The sequence below is a fragment of the Pristis pectinata genome, chromosome 37 (assembly GCF_009764475.1).
Source record: "Pristis pectinata isolate sPriPec2 chromosome 37, sPriPec2.1.pri, whole genome shotgun sequence".
Classification (NCBI taxonomy): domain Eukaryota; kingdom Metazoa; phylum Chordata; class Chondrichthyes; order Rhinopristiformes; family Pristidae; genus Pristis; species Pristis pectinata.
Window position 1 is genome coordinate 14,078,190 of NC_067440.1, and position 16,893 is coordinate 14,095,082.

The 16,893-nt window shown below is 54.3% G+C and overlaps 1 protein-coding gene across 1 annotated transcript in view; it reads left to right on the plus strand.

Moving 5' to 3' along the window:
- Nucleotides 1–16,893, plus strand: part of LOC127586655 (calmodulin-binding transcription activator 2-like) — a 59,529-nt gene that overhangs the window by 12,651 nt on the left and 29,985 nt on the right. The window contains 8 exon segments of the mRNA XM_052044770.1: nt 1,689–1,756; nt 3,282–3,417; nt 5,717–5,788; nt 5,994–6,147; nt 8,365–8,505; nt 13,287–15,037; nt 15,941–16,067; nt 16,450–16,587. Coding sequence (XP_051900730.1) covers nt 1,689–1,756; nt 3,282–3,417; nt 5,717–5,788; nt 5,994–6,147; nt 8,365–8,505; nt 13,287–15,037; nt 15,941–16,067; nt 16,450–16,587 — 2,587 coding nt within the window.

The window sequence follows — 16,893 nt, forward strand, 5'->3', positions numbered from 1 at the left end:
TAAACCTATGCCCTCTAGTTTTAGACTCCCCTACCCTGGGGAAAAGGCTGTAACCTTTCACCTTATTTATACCCCTCATGACTTTATACGCCCCTATAAGGTCACCCCTCAGCCTCCTTTGCTCCATGGAATGGGTTTATTATTGTTGCGTGTACCGAGGTACAGTGAAAACCTTGTCTTGCATACTGTTCGTACAGATCAATTCATTACACAGTGCATTGAGGTAGTACAGGGTAGAACAATACAGAGTAAAGTGACACAGCTACAGAGGAAGTGCAGTACAAGTAGACAATAAGATGCAAGGTCATAACAAGGTAGATTGTGAGGTCAAGAGTCCATCTTGTCATACTAGGGAACCGTTCAATAGGCTTATAACAGCAGGATAGAAGCTGTCCTTGAGCCTGGAGGTACGTGCTTTCAGGCTTTTGTATCTTCTGGCTGAGGGGAGAAGAGAGAACTGTGTACCTGTACTCCTAGGTCCCTCTGTTCAACAGCACTCCCCAGAGCCTGTCATTTACTGTGCAAGTCCTGCCTTGGTTCCCAAAACTTCCCAAAATGCATCATTTTGCACTTGTCTGAATTAAATTCCATCTGCCACTCCTTAGCCCACTTTCCCAGTTGATCCAGCTCCTGTTGTAACCTTAGACGACCTTCTTCACTGTCCATTGCACCACCAGTGTTGGTGTCATACACAAACTTACTCACCCTGACAACTGCATTCTCATCCAAACCGTTAACAGATGTGACCAGCAGTGGACCCAGCACTGATCCCTGTGTACGTTGCTAGTCACATGTCTCCAAACTAAAAAAAACAATCCTCCACTACCACCCCCTGACTCATACCACAGAGCCAATTTGGTATCTAATTGACTAGCTCTCGCGGGATCCCATGTGATGTAATGTTCTGGACCAGCTTACCTTGTCAAAGGCCTTGCTATAGTCCATGTAGACACTGTCCATCACCCTGCCCTCATCAATCCTCTTGGTCACCTCTTCCAAAAAAAGACTCAATCAAATTCATGAGACACGATTTCCCACACAGAAAGCTGTGCTGACTATCCCAAATCAGTCCTTGCCTTTCCAAATGCAGATAGATTCTCTCTCTCAGAATCCCATCCAGTAACTTTCCCACCACTGATGTTAGGCTCACCAGCCTGTAGTTCCCTGGCTTGTCCTTGCAGCCCTTCTGAAATAGAGGCCCAATATTCACCACCTCCAGTCTCCTGGTGCCTCACCCGTTGCCAGTGATGATATGGATATCTCAGACAATTCTAGCAATTTCTTCTGACAGGTCCCGGTGTGACCCACCCAGACCCTCTGCTCAGTCCCTCACTGCCTGATCCCAGTGTGATCCACCTGGGCTGTGTCACCATGCTCCATGCAGACCTCGTGCCGAATCCATTTGGATCCTCTGCACCCTTGAACTAATCCCTGTTGGATCTTCCTGGACAATGTCGGCTTCCTGTGGAATCTACTTGGAGCTGACCATGAAGTCCGGGACCAGACCGCACTGTCCGGGATTGGACCTGGTGCCTGCCGAGTTGGACCTGGGGTGTTCCTGCTGCCGCGTGTGGTCGGGGAGGTGAAGGTCGGTTGCCTCTGGCCCTGACATCGCAGCTTCCTCTCTCTGGGAACTGGCTGTGTGCCGTCGAGCACCACACTGACCGGGCTGTGGTTTGTGTTTGCAGGAGATTGCATCGTACCTGACCAGCTTCGAGAAACACGAGGAGTGGCTGTCGGGTTCTCCGCGCACCAGGTGAGTGGCTGCAGTGGGGCTGGGAGGGGAGCTGGTGGTAGGGATGGTAGGCTGTACAATGTCTTCTCCATTGTCTGTGACCGACGTCTGAGGGATTGTGTCTGAGACCGACATCTGAGGGATTGTGTCTGATACCGAAGTCTGAGTGATTGTGTCTGAGACCGATGTCTGAGGGATTGTGTCTGTGACTGATGCCTGGGCAGACTCCTGTCTGTATATTTCTCCCTGGGCTTCAGTCAGCTGGTGGCTGGTGGAACACTGTCACTATACGGCGCCCTTCCCAACCCTCAGCGTGGGAACGGTGTGTGGGAACGGTGTGGGTCAGTGTTGAAACACTGTGGGCACGGTTGAGCTGGGACACAGGACCTGTTTCGTGCTGTATTACTCTATGCCTCTGAGCTGGCAAGCGATAGGTGGATCCACGTGAGGGGGGTTGAGGCAGATGGAGGAGGGAAGGGTGGGAACAGGCTGGGAGGTGAGACGTGGAGGCAACAAGAGGGCTGCAGAAGGTGGAGTCGGACAGGAGAGGAAGGTGGGGCATGGAACCAAGTGAGGGGGGTGGGGAGGGCAGGTGGGAACAGTGGGGGAGGGGACCTGGTGGGAGGGGTGTGGTGATGGGCAGATGGAGGGGGTGGAGGAGGGGGATGTGATGGGGGCTGGGGTGGGTGTAGACATTTGAGTGTCTGCTGACCTTTTGGAGGGTGTTGCTGTGGTTGGAGCAGTCACTGAGCACTGGAATGTTGGAGGATCATTGAGAGACCCTAGCCTGCCTTCTTCGACTTGACTCATCGGTTCACCTGGTATTGTTGGACTGAAGGTACTGAGGCCAACTGTGGTGTTGCAGCCACACGCTGGGCAAGAGCAGCTGCCTCTGCATGTTCCTGGAGTGTTCCCCACTGCACTGAGCGGTCAGCGGGGGGCGGGGGGGGGGTGTGGTTGTGTGATGATGCGTGTCAGAGTAACTGTAGTCCAATTAAATCAATAATCTGCTGGAAATCTGAAGCAAAAATAGAAAATGTTGAAAACACTCAGCAGGTCAGGCAGCGTCTGTGGGAAGAGCATGTCGTCACCTCGAGGGCTCGAAAACAAATTGACACTAACTCACCTTCTGGCTGTTTCTGCTGGAAGTCATCCACCTGTGATATCCAGTGTTCGCCCCTCTCCAGCAGCACCCCCAGCCTGCGATCTGCATCACACCCCAACCTCCCCATGGACAATCCATTGACACAGCATCCCTGGCCCAACCTTCTCCGACGTACCCCTTGTCCCATCCCACCTTCCCGGCTCAGTGTTGACCACCACTCAGCCTTCACAGATGCTGCCTGACCTGCTGGGTTCTCTCTCTTTCCCAGCTCTGATGAAGGGTGTTTGACAGGAAACGTTAACTGATTCGCTGCCTGAGCTGCAGAGTGTTTGCAGCATTGCTGTTGGCTGCAGACGACAGCACCGCAGCCTTCGGCGGGAGACGTCCTGCTGTACTGCTGAAGCCACGGTACTAATGGATTGTTACCCTGCTCCTGCACAGGCCGCTGAATGGCTCGATCATCCTGTACAACAGAAAGAAGGTGAAGTATCGGAAAGACGGGTACTGCTGGAAAAAGAGGAAAGACGGGAAAACAACCCGAGAGGATCACATGAAGCTGAAAGTGCAGGGGATGGAGGTGTGTGAGATTGTCATCGCGTTAACTCATACCCTTCCCTGTGGTGTGTGAGGAGACCATCTGGCCAATTGTGTCGCTGCTGGCTCTCAGAGCAATCTGTTCCCCCATTTATTTCCGGTAACCTACCCGCTCTCACCATTAACACCCACGATTCCACCTCGCACTACAGTAACTAACTAACTAACCCATTAACACCCCCGATTCCACCTCGCACTACAGTAACTAACTAACTAACCCATTAACACCCCCGATTCCACCTCGCACTACAGTAACTAACTAACTAACCCATTAACACCCCCGATTCCACCTCGAGCTACAGTAACTAACTAACTAACCCATTAACACCCCCGATTCCACCTTGCACTACAGTAACTAACTAACTAACCCATTAACACCCCCGTTACAGTAACTAACTGACTAACCCATTAACACCCACGATTCCACCTCGCATTACAGTAACTAACTAACTAACCCATTAACACCCACGATTCCGCCTTGCGTTACAGTAACTAACTAACCCATTAACACCCACGATTCTGCCTCGCGTTACAGTAACTAACTAACTAACCCATTAACACTCTGATTCCACCTCGAGCTACAGTAACTAACTAACCCATTAACACTCTGATTCCACCTTTCCCTACACACCAGAGTAACTAGCTAACCTACCAATGCGCACGTCTTTGTGATGTTGGAGGAAACTGGAGCACCCGAAGGAAACCCGCGTGGTCCCAGGGAGAACGTGCAAACTCCACACAGACTGTACCTGAGCTGGGGTTTGAACCCAGGTCTCTGGAGCTGTGAGGCAGTGGCTTTACCCGCTCCGCTGCGCTGCCGTGCCTTCCTTAGGATGAGGGTGTTACTGGAGAGGTCAGTGCTTGTGGCCAGCCCCATCTGCCCTGGAGAGGGCTGGACTGAGCCAACCGCTGGCAGGTTCTCAGGGAGGGTATGGCAGGATTTTTCTGGTGCTTGTGTGGAATGGGTCTGGTGAGGTTAGTGTCCCAGGGAGTGCAGTAGGCTTGGTTGTCAACATGTGGCTAAAAATTCAGGAAGGAAGGTGGGAGGGGAGGGGATTCTGTTGGAATCGTTGGCAAGGCCAGTGTTTATTGGCTGTCCCAAACCATCCCGAGGTGGCGATGGTGAACTGCTGCCCTTGATCCACTACAGCCGGTGTGGTGAAGGTTCCCTCTCAGCGCAGTGCTGTCCTGCGAACCAGACACAGTGCCGGCCAAGGAAAAGCAAGAAGTGTCTCACTTGGCCTGGTGTGAGACGTGGTGAGAAGAGGCAGTGAGGAAGGGGATGCAGTTTCGCGAGGATTGCAGCGAGCTACTGAATCAGGTTGTGGGGAGCTGGGAACCTCACAGCTGAAGGGACCGTCTCCAGACCTGGAGCATTAGATTAATCAAGGTCCTTGCAGTGTATTTGGGGTGGTAGAGCAGGAGGAGGTGTGAGAGGTTGGTGATAAAACCACTGAGAACTTTGAACCGAAGGTAAAGCAGATGCCTGCATTAGCAAATGGTGTGTTGGCCTTCCTGGCGAGATGGTGTGAGTGCAGGAGCAGGGATGCCGTGTTACAGATCTCGCCTGTATTGCGTGTAGTTTGAGTCTGCGTATCTCAGAGGGGTGTACTTGGTGCAGAGGGACTGCAGCCAAGATTCACCAGACCCCTCCCTGGTATGGTGGGGTTGTTGTGTGAGGACAAATTTGTATTCACCAGAGTTCAGGAGAAAGAGGAGGAGGTCACAAAATTCTGGCCGGGTTTGAAAGAATGGATGTTTCCCCCGACCAGCCATGGTCTCTGGATACAGGGTAAGACACGTAGGACTGAGATGAGGAGAGATGTTCTGAACCTGCGGAGGCTGCGGAGAGCAAGTCGTTGAATATATCTGAGAAGGAGATGGATCAGTTTCTAGTCAGGAAAGGCCAAGGGGGGGGTGGGGTGGAGAGGGAGATGAGTGGGGGTCCTACAGCTGAGTGAAGACCCTACAGTGGTGGCCCTGATGCTCTAGCTCACAGTGGAGGATGCCTTCCAGGGAAGTAACACTGCACTGGTGCCTGACCAGGGTCGGTGTGCTGGTGCCTGACCGGGGTCGGTGTGGTGCTGCACTGGTGCCTGACCGGGGTCAGTGTGGTGCTGCACTGGTGCCTGACCGGGGTCGGTGTGCTGCTGCACTGGTGCCTGACCGGGGTCAGTGTGCTGCTGCACTGGTGCCTGACCGGGGTCGGTGTGCTGCTGTGAGTACAGATGAGGTTGTGTCTGACTGGGCTGCACTGACCCTTCTCCCTCTTCTCTCCACAGTGCCTGTATGGTTGTTACGTGCATTCTTCTATCATTCCAACCTTCCACCGCAGGTGCTACTGGCTTCTACAGGTAGGAATGTAAACCCTGGGCCGTTACATATCATGCGGTCCCATGTACTGGGGGTGGACAGACACACTGGGTCCTTTGTACTGAGACAGATTCTGTGTGTGTGTGTGTGTGTGTGTGTGGGTTTGGTGTGTAGGTTTGGTGTTTGGTTGTGTGTGGGTGTGTGTCCCTCTGCTCCACGCCTCCCTGACTCACATCTCTCCTGCAGAACCCTGACATCGTGCTGGTTCACTACCTGAATGTTCCGGCCACCGAGGACTGCGGCAAGATCTGTGGGCCTATTCTCAGCCCCATCAACAGCGACAGGAAGGAGTGGCTCAAGTGGTCCAAGGAAGAGCTCATCTGTCAGCTCAAGCCCATGTGTAAGATGTTGTACCTGCGCACTCGGAGCTGCCCCTGTCCTCGTGACCCCTGTCGCTCCCTATAACCCTGTCACTCCCCGCAAACTCGGTCACTCCCTACGGGCCCTGTGACCCCGTCACTCCCCACGACCCCATCACTCTCCATGACCTGTCGCTTCCCGTGACCCCCAGTGCCTCCTGTATCTCATCACTCCCCGCAAACCCCGTCACTCCCCATGAGCGCTGTCGCTCCCCATAACCACGTCGCTCCCCATAACCACATCGCTCCCCGCGACCTCTGTCACTCGCCATGACATCTGTTCTTCCTGTGACCCCCAGTCCCTCCCGTACCTCATCACTCCCTGTAACCTGCCCCCACCACCCCCCCACTTCTGCCTCCTCACTGTTAGAACCGGAGGTAGCAGCCCTGTTGCAGGGTGTATTGGTATTGGTTTATTATTGTCACTTGTACCAAGGTACAGTGAAAAACTTGTCTTACAAACCGATCGTACAGGTCAATTCATTACACAGTGCAGTTACATTGGGTTAGTACAGAGTGCATTGATGTAGTACAGGTAAAAACAGTAACAGTACAGAGTAAAGTGTCACAGCTACAGAGAAAGTGCAGTGCAGTAAGGTGCAAGGTCACAACAAGGTAGATCGTGAGGTCATAGTCCATCTCATTGTATAAGGGAACCATTCAATAGTCTTATCACAGTGGGGTAGAAGCTGTCCTTAAGTCTGGTGGTACGTGCCCTCAGGCTCCTGTAGCTTCTACCCGATGGAAGAGGAGAGAAGAGAGAATGTCCTGGGTGGATGGGGTCTTTGATTATGCTGGCTGCTTCACCAAGACAATGAGAGGTAAAGACAGAGTCCAAGGAGGGGAGGCTGGTGTCCGTGATGCGTTGGGCTGTGTCCACAACTCTCTGCAGCTTCTTGTGGTCCTGGGCAGAGCAGTTGCCGTACCAAGCCGTGATACGTCCAGATAGGATGCTTTCTATGCACCAAAGTTGGTGAGAGTCAAAGGGGACAAACCAATTTCTTTAGCTTCCTGAGGAAGTAGAGGCGCTGGTGAGCTTTCTTGGCCATGGCATCTACGTGATTTGACCAGGTCAGGCTATTGGTGATGTTCACACCTAGAAACTTGAAGCTCTCGACCTCAGCACGATTGATGTAGACAGGTGCATGTACACTGCCCCCTTTCCTGAAGTCAATGACCAGCTCTTTTATTTTGCTAACGTTGAGGCAAAGGTTGTTGTCATGACACCATTCCACTAAGCTCTCTATCTCCTTCCTGTACTCATTGCTGTTTGAGATACGGCATACAACAGTGGTATCATCTGCAAACTTGTAGATGCAGAATCTGGCCACACAGTCGTGAGTGTAAAGGGTGTAGCCCCGTCCATGAGACATTGGAGCAGAACTAGTCTGTTTGGCCATCGAGCCTGCTCCACCAATATGGGGTATGTGGGGGGCAGTGCAGACCCTGTCTGTGGCTGGTGAGGAGATAGTGGGCACTGGGTAGAATCAGTCACACTCCGCTTTGGGACAGTGTGCAGACTAACCTGCCGGAACCAAGACCTGAGCTGGAACTGACTGTGAGGCTCTCCTAAGTTGAATAGTCTGTCACTCTCAGTGTGAGTTGAGGTACCAGTGATGACAGATGGGAGGGAGGGGGAGGAAGAGCAGGGTGCAGCAGGGAGGGTGGGGGAGAGCCTTGCTGTGGGTGCACAGAGCGAGGCTATGTGGTTAACACTCGGTCACCAGTGCAGCTGCTGAGAGTGGAAGCCCCATGCTGCACCTGGAGTGCGAGGGTGGATCCAAACATCTGGAGCATTCCAGATGTTAGTCAGTGAGGCCCCAGCTCCACAGCCCACACTCAGGGCTGGGGAGGGTCCAGGGATTTCTCAGGGAGCAAGGGAATGGGAAGCTGGGATTGGTCAGAAGGTCACACACAGGCTCGGCATGGATTGAATGGATTTGGGAGGGGAGACGGGAGGGACTGATCTAAAACCACCACCATTGGAGGGAATGTCTCAGGCCCTGGGTGTGAGGGACAAACCTGTGGAACAAACGAGGGACAAGCCAGGCTCCTCGGTAACCGTCCATTGGAGGTGTGTCTGAAGAGGATTCATTCCCAGGCTGTGGAGTTCCCTCAGAGAACTGGTTCAACGAGCCAGCTCGCCCCTGGTCTGGTAACGTGGGGGCATTTACTGTCTGTCTCTCTCTCCATTTCAGTCCATTGCATTAAGTGGACGTGTAGCAACGGCAATGGGGGCACAGAATTCTCGGTCGAACAGCTGGTCCATCAGGTACTGGAGAGCCACCAGTCCAAGCCACAGCCCCGCACTCACACGTGCCTCTGCAACAGTGGCCTTGGTAAGTTGAACATGCCGACCTACAGCACAGGCAGTGGAAGCTCGTCCTGTTACAATGGCTGGCATTGCCACAGTCAGCCACAGACGAGATAGGAAGAGAATTTCTGTCCCCACCACCCCCAGTTGTTCCCACGGGACCTGAGATGTATTCAGTGGCACAGTGGGTTCGATCCCAACATCCAGCGCTGTCCGTGTTCGGTTTGCATGTTCTTCCTGTGACCGCGTGGGTTTCCCCCGGGTGCTCCGGTTTTCCCCCATCGACGTGCAGGTTGGTGGGTTGATTGGCTTCTGTAGATTGTCCCCCATGTATGGGTGAGGGGTAGAATCTGGGGGGAGTTGGTGCGAATGTGGGGAGAATAGTTTACAGGAAAAAGAAGTGTGGTAGAGTCATCCAGCACAGAAGCAGGCCCTTCGGCCTACAGTGTTGATGCTGACCATCCAGTACCATCTACACTGATCCCATTCCCCAGCGCTTGGTCCACATACCTTGGCCGTTCATGCTTTGATGTTGTAAGAGTCTCTGCCTCCACCATCCCCTTGGGCAGTGCATTCCTGATTCCAATCCCCTTCTGGGCAAAAAATTACCTCCTCAGATCCCATCTGAACCTCACCCTAAACCCATGCCCTGTGGCTTTATACCCCTCTGCCCTGAGGATCGTTTTCTCACTGTCTACCCTATCTCTACCCCTCATAATGTTGCACACCTCTGTCAGGTCCCCCCCTCCAAAGAAAGCAAAGCCAGCCCATCCAGTTGCTCCTCAAAACTGAACTGCTCCATCCCAGGCAACGTCTGGAATTCCCTCAGCACCCTCTCCAGTGTGATCACCTCCCTCGCACAGTGCGGTGACCAGAACTGTACACAGTAGTCCACCTGTGACCCAACTTCATAAAGTTGTACCATAACCTCCCTGCTCTTATATTCTATGCCTGCCTAATGAAGTGAAGCATCTTGTTTGCTTCTTCACCAACCTATCCAGCTGTGGTGTCAGCTTTGGACTTGTACACAAAGGTCCCCTGTTCTTCAACACTCCTGATGGCCTTCTGTTCATTGTGTACGTCCTTCCCCTATCTGACCACCTCACACATCAGGATTCCATTCCCTCTTCCATTGTCCTGCCACACTTACCAGCTGACCGATATAATTTGTAGCCTGAGACCTCCCTCCTCACTGTCCACAACACCAACAATTTTCATGTCATAGAACATAGAACAGGCCCTTCGGCCCACAATGTTGTGCCGACATAGCTGTTCCCTCCTACCTACAGAATGCCCATATCCCTCTATTTTCCTTACATTCATGTGCCCATCCAAGCCCCTCTTAAAAGCCCCCAATGAGTTTGCCTCCACCACTCTATCAGGCAATGCATTCCAGGCATCCACCACTCTCTCAGTAAAAAAAAAGTACCCCTCATGTCTGTTCTGAACCAGCCCCCTCTCACCTTAAATGCGTGCCCTCTGGTATTGGATCGCTCAATAATGGGAAAAGATATTGCTTGTACATCCTATCTATGCCCCTCATAATTTTATACACTTCCAACAGATTACCCCTCAGCCACTGCCGAGAAAAGAGCCCAAGTTTGTCCAGCCTCTCCTGATAGCACATGCCCTCTAATCCAGGCAGCATCCTAGTAAACCTCCTCTGCACCCTCTCTAAAGCCTCAACATCCTTCCTGTAGTGAGGTGACTGGAATTGCATGCAATACTCTAAATGCGGCCTAACCAGAGTTCTATAGAGATGCATCATAACTTCCTGACTCCTGTACTCAATACCTCAGTTAATGAAAGCAAGCATTCCGTAAGCCTTCTTTACCACCCTGTCTACCTGTGTAGCCACTTTCAATGAGCCATGGACTTGCACCCCAAGGTATCTCTGCTCTTCAACACTGTTAAGGGTCTTGCCCTGAAGAGTGTACTGCCTCTTGACATTAGTCCCACCATGTGCAACACCTCACATTTATCCGGGTTAAACTCCATCTGCCATTTCTCTGCCCACATCTGCAGCTGATCTATATCACGCTGTATCCGTCACTGGTCTTCTACACTATTCACAACTACACCAATCTTGGTATCGTCTGCAGACTTACTAACCCATCCATCAACATACTCATCCAGGTCGTTTATGTACATCACAAACGGCAGAGGTCCCAGCACAGATCCCTGTGGAACACCACTACTCACAGGCCTCCAGCCGGAATAAGTCCCTTCAACCACCACAGAGGTTGAAGGGACTTATTCGGGCTGGAGGCCTGTGTCTTCTATGGGCAAGCCAGTTCTGGATCCACACAGCCAGTTCTCCTCTGACCCCATGCATCCGAACTTCCTTGATTAACCGATTATGTGGGACCTGGTCAAATGCCTTACTGAAGTCCATATAGATGACATCCACAGCTCGACCTTCTCTCGTCACCCTGTCAAGAAACTCAACCAGGTTAGTGAGACACGACTTGCCCCACACAAAGCTATGCTGGCTTTCCCTAATCAAGCCATTGGATTCCAGATGTTCGTATATCCTATCTCTAAGAATTTTCTCCAGCAATTTCCCTACAACTGATGTGAGACTCACCAGTCTATAGTTCCCCGGATGTTCCCTTGTTCCTTTCCTAAATAGAGGAACAACATCAGCCACTCGCCAGTCATCCGGGACCTCACCTGTGGTCAAAGAGGACACAAAGATACTGGTCAAGGCCCCAGCAATTTCCTCTCTCGCCTCCCTCAGTAATCCGGGGTATATCCCATCAGGCCCTGGGGACTTAGCCACCTTAATACTGTTTAGGAGACCTAACACTACCTCCTCCCTGACCTCTAAATGCCCTAACATGTTTCCGCCCTCAGTTCCAATTTCTGTGTCCTGCATGTCCCTTTCCTGGGTAAGTAGAACCATAGAACACTGCAGCACAGAAAACAGGCCATTCGGCCCTTCTAGTCTGTGCCGAAACTTTATTCTGCTAGTCCCATTGATCCGCACCCAGTCCGTAACCCTCCAGACCTCTCCCATCCATGTATCTATCCAATTTATACTTAAAACTTAAGTGAGCCTGTATTTACTGAAGAGAAATACTCATTCAGAACCTCACCCACATCCTCTACATCCAAACACAGATTCCCTTCTTTATCCTTGTGGTCCTACCCTTTCCCTCGTTATCCTTTTATTCCTGACGTAGGTATAGAATGCCTTTGGATTCTCCTTAATCCTACTTGCTAAGGACTTTTCATACGCCTCCTGGCTTTCCTAATTCCTTTCTTGAGTTCATTTCTAGCTTCCCTATAGTCCTCATGTGCTCGGTCTGATCCTAACTTCCGAAGCTCTACATGCTTGTCCTTTTTCTTCTTGATCAAGTTCATCACTTCTCTGGACATCCAAGGTTCCCTTATTTTCCCATTCATGTCCTTCCTTCTAATCGGGACATACCTATCCTGTACCCTATGTATTTGATCCCTAAACACTTTCCACATGTTCAACATGGACTTGCTGGCAAAAAGGTTTTCCCAGTTTACTCTACCTAGTTCCTGCCTTATGCCTTCATAATTAGCCCTGCTCCAATATAAAACCCTCTCACTAACTCCATACCTATCCTTATCTATAGCTAAGTATCCTGAGAGTTAATGAGTTGTGGTCACTGTTCCCCAATTGCTGACCCACTGATAGGTGAGTCACCTGGCCAGGCTCATTACCCAACACCAGGTCCAGAATAGCCTCTCCCCTTGTTGGCCTGTCAACATATTGATTTAAGAACCCCTCCTGGATACACCTAACAAATCCTGCCCCATCTAACCCCCTTGCACTTCAAAGGTCTCAATTTATATCAGGGAAGTTGAAGTCTCCCATGACCACAACCCTGTAATTTTTACACACTTCCCTGATCTGTTTGTATATCCATTCCTCAATGTCCTGGTGGCTATTAAGAGGTCTAAAGTACATCACCAAGAGAGTGATTGCACCCTTCCCATTCCTGAGTTCTACCCATATAGACTGTGTCCGAGCCTCCATTATGTTTCCGTGGAGCACAGCTGATATATTATCTCTAATTAGCATTGCAACTCCTCCCCCTCTTTCACCCCTTCTCTGTTCTTTCTAAAACTTCGAAACCCTGGTACCTCGATCACCCACTCCTGTCCCTCCCTCAACCAAGTCTCTGTAATGGCCACAACATCACAGTTCCCGGTACTGATCCATGCTCTAAGTTCGTCACTTTTGCCCATAATACTCGAGCATTAAAGTACAAACACTTCAAACCATTCGCCCCATCACATGTTATCAGGAATCTGTCTAATACGACACTCCCTGATGTCAGCCCTCCTGCCCGTTCCCTCACTTCCTGACCTGTTGTTCTGGTTCCCATCCCCCTGCGAAGCTGATTTAAACCTTCCCCAGGTTAACTGCATCTGTAAATTTGCAGTTAAACATCATCTGCAAACGCACTGATCACACCTGCTGCTTCAACATCTGAATGATGAATGTGTCTGACAGACAGCGTCCCAGCCCCGGTCCCTGTGGTGCACAGCTGGTCACAACAGCATACTCCACCCTCACTGTTACCAGCTTGCCTCAGATGCCTCGGCTCTTGACCTTCCACGGGTGGGGGGGGGGGGGGGGGGGGGGGCGGGGGTGGTGGGTAAGGAATGGGATTGTTCTATGAGCCTGCATTGACCAATGGGTCGAATGGCCTTCCTGTACGTTGGCTGGAATTGTGGACATTCCCTGTGCCGACACATTCTCCGCGACGATATTGTGGGAGTCGGGGTGTATCCGTGTTGTTGTTCCCGACTGTCTGTGTTGTGCAGGAAGCCCTGGGAATCTTCCCCACAAATGTAACAGCACCAAGCACAGAATAATCTCACCGAAAGTGGACCTTGGTCTGACTCCCTGCTCTGCCTTAACTGAAGTGCAAAACCTCTCGGTCACCGACAGCAAGGACGTCGCGGGCGAGGGTAAAGTGAGTCTTCAGGACAAGAAGCTGGTGAAGCTGCCCACCTCTGTGCCTCGGGTTAACGGGAGCAGCGAGGTCTCCTCCTCCGGCCCCCTGGACCGCGCGGATCCTGTTAACCGCTCCCCGGGAACGCACACCAATGGTTGCTACGGCGACCGGGAACTCGCCTCCATCGCCTGTGTTACCAGCGTGCCAAATCTCAGCGTTGCCACAGTAACCTGCAGCATTCCCCGGAACGCTGTTATCCTGATGACGGGCGTTGGGGACAAGCCGGTGTCCTTGGCTGGGTCGGGACTGACCCCCAGTCAGCAGCTGACGGTCAGCAGCCAGGCTGCGGCACTGGGCGGACACGAGCTGGCGCAAGCGCCAAGCGCCCTGGGCTTGGCCCTGGTGCCCAGCTCCGAGAGCAGCCTCGTGCTGTCGGAGACCCACATGGACACGTCCGAGCCCAGTGTGACCTTCGACCCCGACTCCTTCCTCAACAGCCCGAAGCAGGGTCAAACCTATGGGGGAGGAGGGGGCACCAAGGAGTCCAGTGGCGTCCCCGCGGCCTTCCCCGCCCTTGGTCTGGCCGACTCCCTGTATCTGGATGGAAGACTGAAGAGCGAGGCCGGACTGGAGAGCGAGAGGTCAGAGACCGAGTCCGGACGACCCGACTTTAGGATCCCGCCCGCCGCTGCCGTCTCCGGCTTCCCACCTGCGCCTGGTCTGGTGCCGGCCGCTCCGTGTCCTGCCCTGGAATCTCCTGCCCTTGGCTCAGTCACTGCGCTCGACAACATGGATTACACCAACACTGCCTCCCCGAAATCTTACCCTGGCATCTTCCCCCACCCCTCCCCAGCGGGGAGTGCCCTGCCCCGAGTGCACAACCCATTCTTCATCGAGGACGATAAAGGCAGCGGCAGTGGGTCAGAGACGCACCATGCCCCCCCGGAGACCCTGAAGACTGAGGCCGTCGGCCAGTTCCCGCAGGAGCCCTGCGACGGGAGGGCGAAGGACGAGCTGGGCCGGGCCGGGGGTCTGCGGACAGCGGTCCCTGAGGGCGAGACCCCCATGGACACCTCGCAGCTGACCGGCGACGCGGACGGGTCTGGTCTGCAGAAGGGGGCAGCGGTGGAGAGGCCGGTGAAGTTGGAGGCGGATTACGGGGTGGGCCGGAGGTTGGGGGGAGACGTGGAGCTGCCGTGTGGGAACGTGAACGAGCTGTACTCCATCATCCAGAGTGAGCTGCCCCCTTCTCACCAGCCTCCCACCAACATCGAGCTGGCCATCGACCACTTCGATATCTCCTTCGACAGCCAGTTCCCCGACCTGATCCCAGACTTCATGGCGGACAGTGGTGGAGATGGGGGCCGGGCTTACGGTCAGTTTGCCAACGTCCGTGCGGCCAAATCACCGGAGCAGGCCGTCGCCCCGCTGATTGGCTACAGTCCCCAGCAGCAGCATCAGGCCTCCCAGCAGCCAGCGGGAGCAGACAGCACCGTGCCCTTCCTCGAGCTACCAGCAGCTCCAGCAGACCTGACCAGGATCACCCCCAGCAGCACCCCGGAGTGTGGCCCCACTGTGACCATCACCGATTTCTCCCCGGACTGGTCCTATCCTGAGGTAAGGTGCCCTGTCCGCAGGGAATTCCATTGGCCCAGTGAGGGCACCAACTCCTGCCTTCCCAGGCCCCTCCCGTCCCCTCCCCCCTCTGTCCCCTCCCGTCCCCTCCCCCTTCTGTCCCCTCCCGTCCCCTCCCCCCTCTGTCCCCTCCCGTCCCCTCCTCTCGTCTCCCCCTCCTCATCTCCCCTCCCCCACCTCACTGTCTTTGCCTGAAGCTCCCATTGTCCGACAGGCAGTTGTGGACATGGCTGGTCTGGGCTCTGTCCCAGAGCGAGCTGCCGCGGGGCAGACAGAGGTGGTGTTGTCGACAGGGAACCACAGCCAGTCCGGAGGGAGCCGGGAGGAAGAGCTCGTTCAGAGGGCTGGCACAGGCAATGGGCTGAATGGCCTCCTCCTCTTCAATTCTGAGCCAGTGGGGTGTGGGGGGGGGGGGTGCGGCTGGGGTTGGAGCAGTGGATTGTGTGTGGAATAGTGCAGTGTTCCCTCTCTGTCCTGGGGTGAGGAGCAGTGTGTGAGGGGGGTGTGGGGAGTGTGGGGATTTCAGGGCTGTGTGAGGGGGTTTGTGGGGAGTGTGGGGGGTTTAGGAGCTGTATGTGGGGATTGGGTGGGGGGGATTCAGGGGCTGTGTCGGGTTCGGGGAGTGTGGGGGGGTCGGGGGCTGTGTGTGGGGGTGCGGGGAGTGTGGGGGGGTTTGGGGGCTGTGTGTGAGGGTGCGGGGAGTGTGGAGGGTTCAGGGGCTGTGTGAGGGGGTTTGTGGGGGGTTTGGAGGCTGTATGGGGGGATTGGGGGGTGTGGGGGGGTTCTGGGGGTGTGTGGAGGTGTTCTGGGGGTGTGTGGGGGGTACTGGGGGTGTGTGGGGGGCTCAGGGGTGTGTGCCGTGTCTGACTCTCCCTCCTGTCGCAGGGGGGGGTGAAGGTACTGATCACGGGTCCATGGGGCGATGGCACCGACGGGTTCTCCTGCGTCTTCGACCAGGTCTCCGTGCCGGCTGCACTAATTCAGTCTGGGGTCCTACGTTGCTACTGCCCAGGTACGTGACCCCCTTCCCTGGGTATGTGACCCCCCCCTCGTCCCCAGATACGTGACCCCCTCATCCCCAGGTACGTGACACCTCCCCCCCCCCACCATCCTCAGGTTGTGACCTCTCTCTCCCCCCCCCCCCCCCCCCCCCCCCCGTTCCTGACCCCACCCGCCTGGGGTGTACCTGTGCTGTGTGTACAGAGCTGCCTGGGGTGTACCTGTGCTATGTTCCAGGATGTGTGGTGAGGACACTCGTCCTCTCCCTGTCCCGACCCCACTCCCCCCGTCCCGCTCCCCTCTCCCGCCCTGCTCCCCCCATCCTGCTCCCCCCGCCCCCCCTCCCCCACTCCCCCCACCATGTGGTCTAACCAGTGTGCTTGTTGTGTCTGCAGCCCATGAGGCAGGCCTGGTGCGGCTGCACGTGGCTCGGGAGACGCCCCCCCTCATCTCAGACTCGGTGCTGTTTGAGTACAGAGCCCGGAACACCACGGCGCTGCCCAGCTCCCAGCTAGACTGGCTGTCCCTGGACGGTAGGTGCGGTGTGTGGGGACCTTGCCGGGGCTGGGGTCTGCTTGGGGTGTGTGATATGATGTGCAGGGGGCTCTCCGAGGCGGTCTGTAGCGGTGGGGGAGCCGCGGTTTATTCACAGGTCGCTGGGTTATTGTTGCCACGTGTACCGAGCTACAGTGACAAACTCAGCCTGCATGTCACCCAGAGGATCATCTCACCACATCAGTACATTGAGGGGGTACGGGGGAGAAAATAAGGATGCAGAATAAAGTGCAACAGCTACAGAGAGAGTGCAGTGCAGGCAGATAATAAGGTGCGAGGTCATA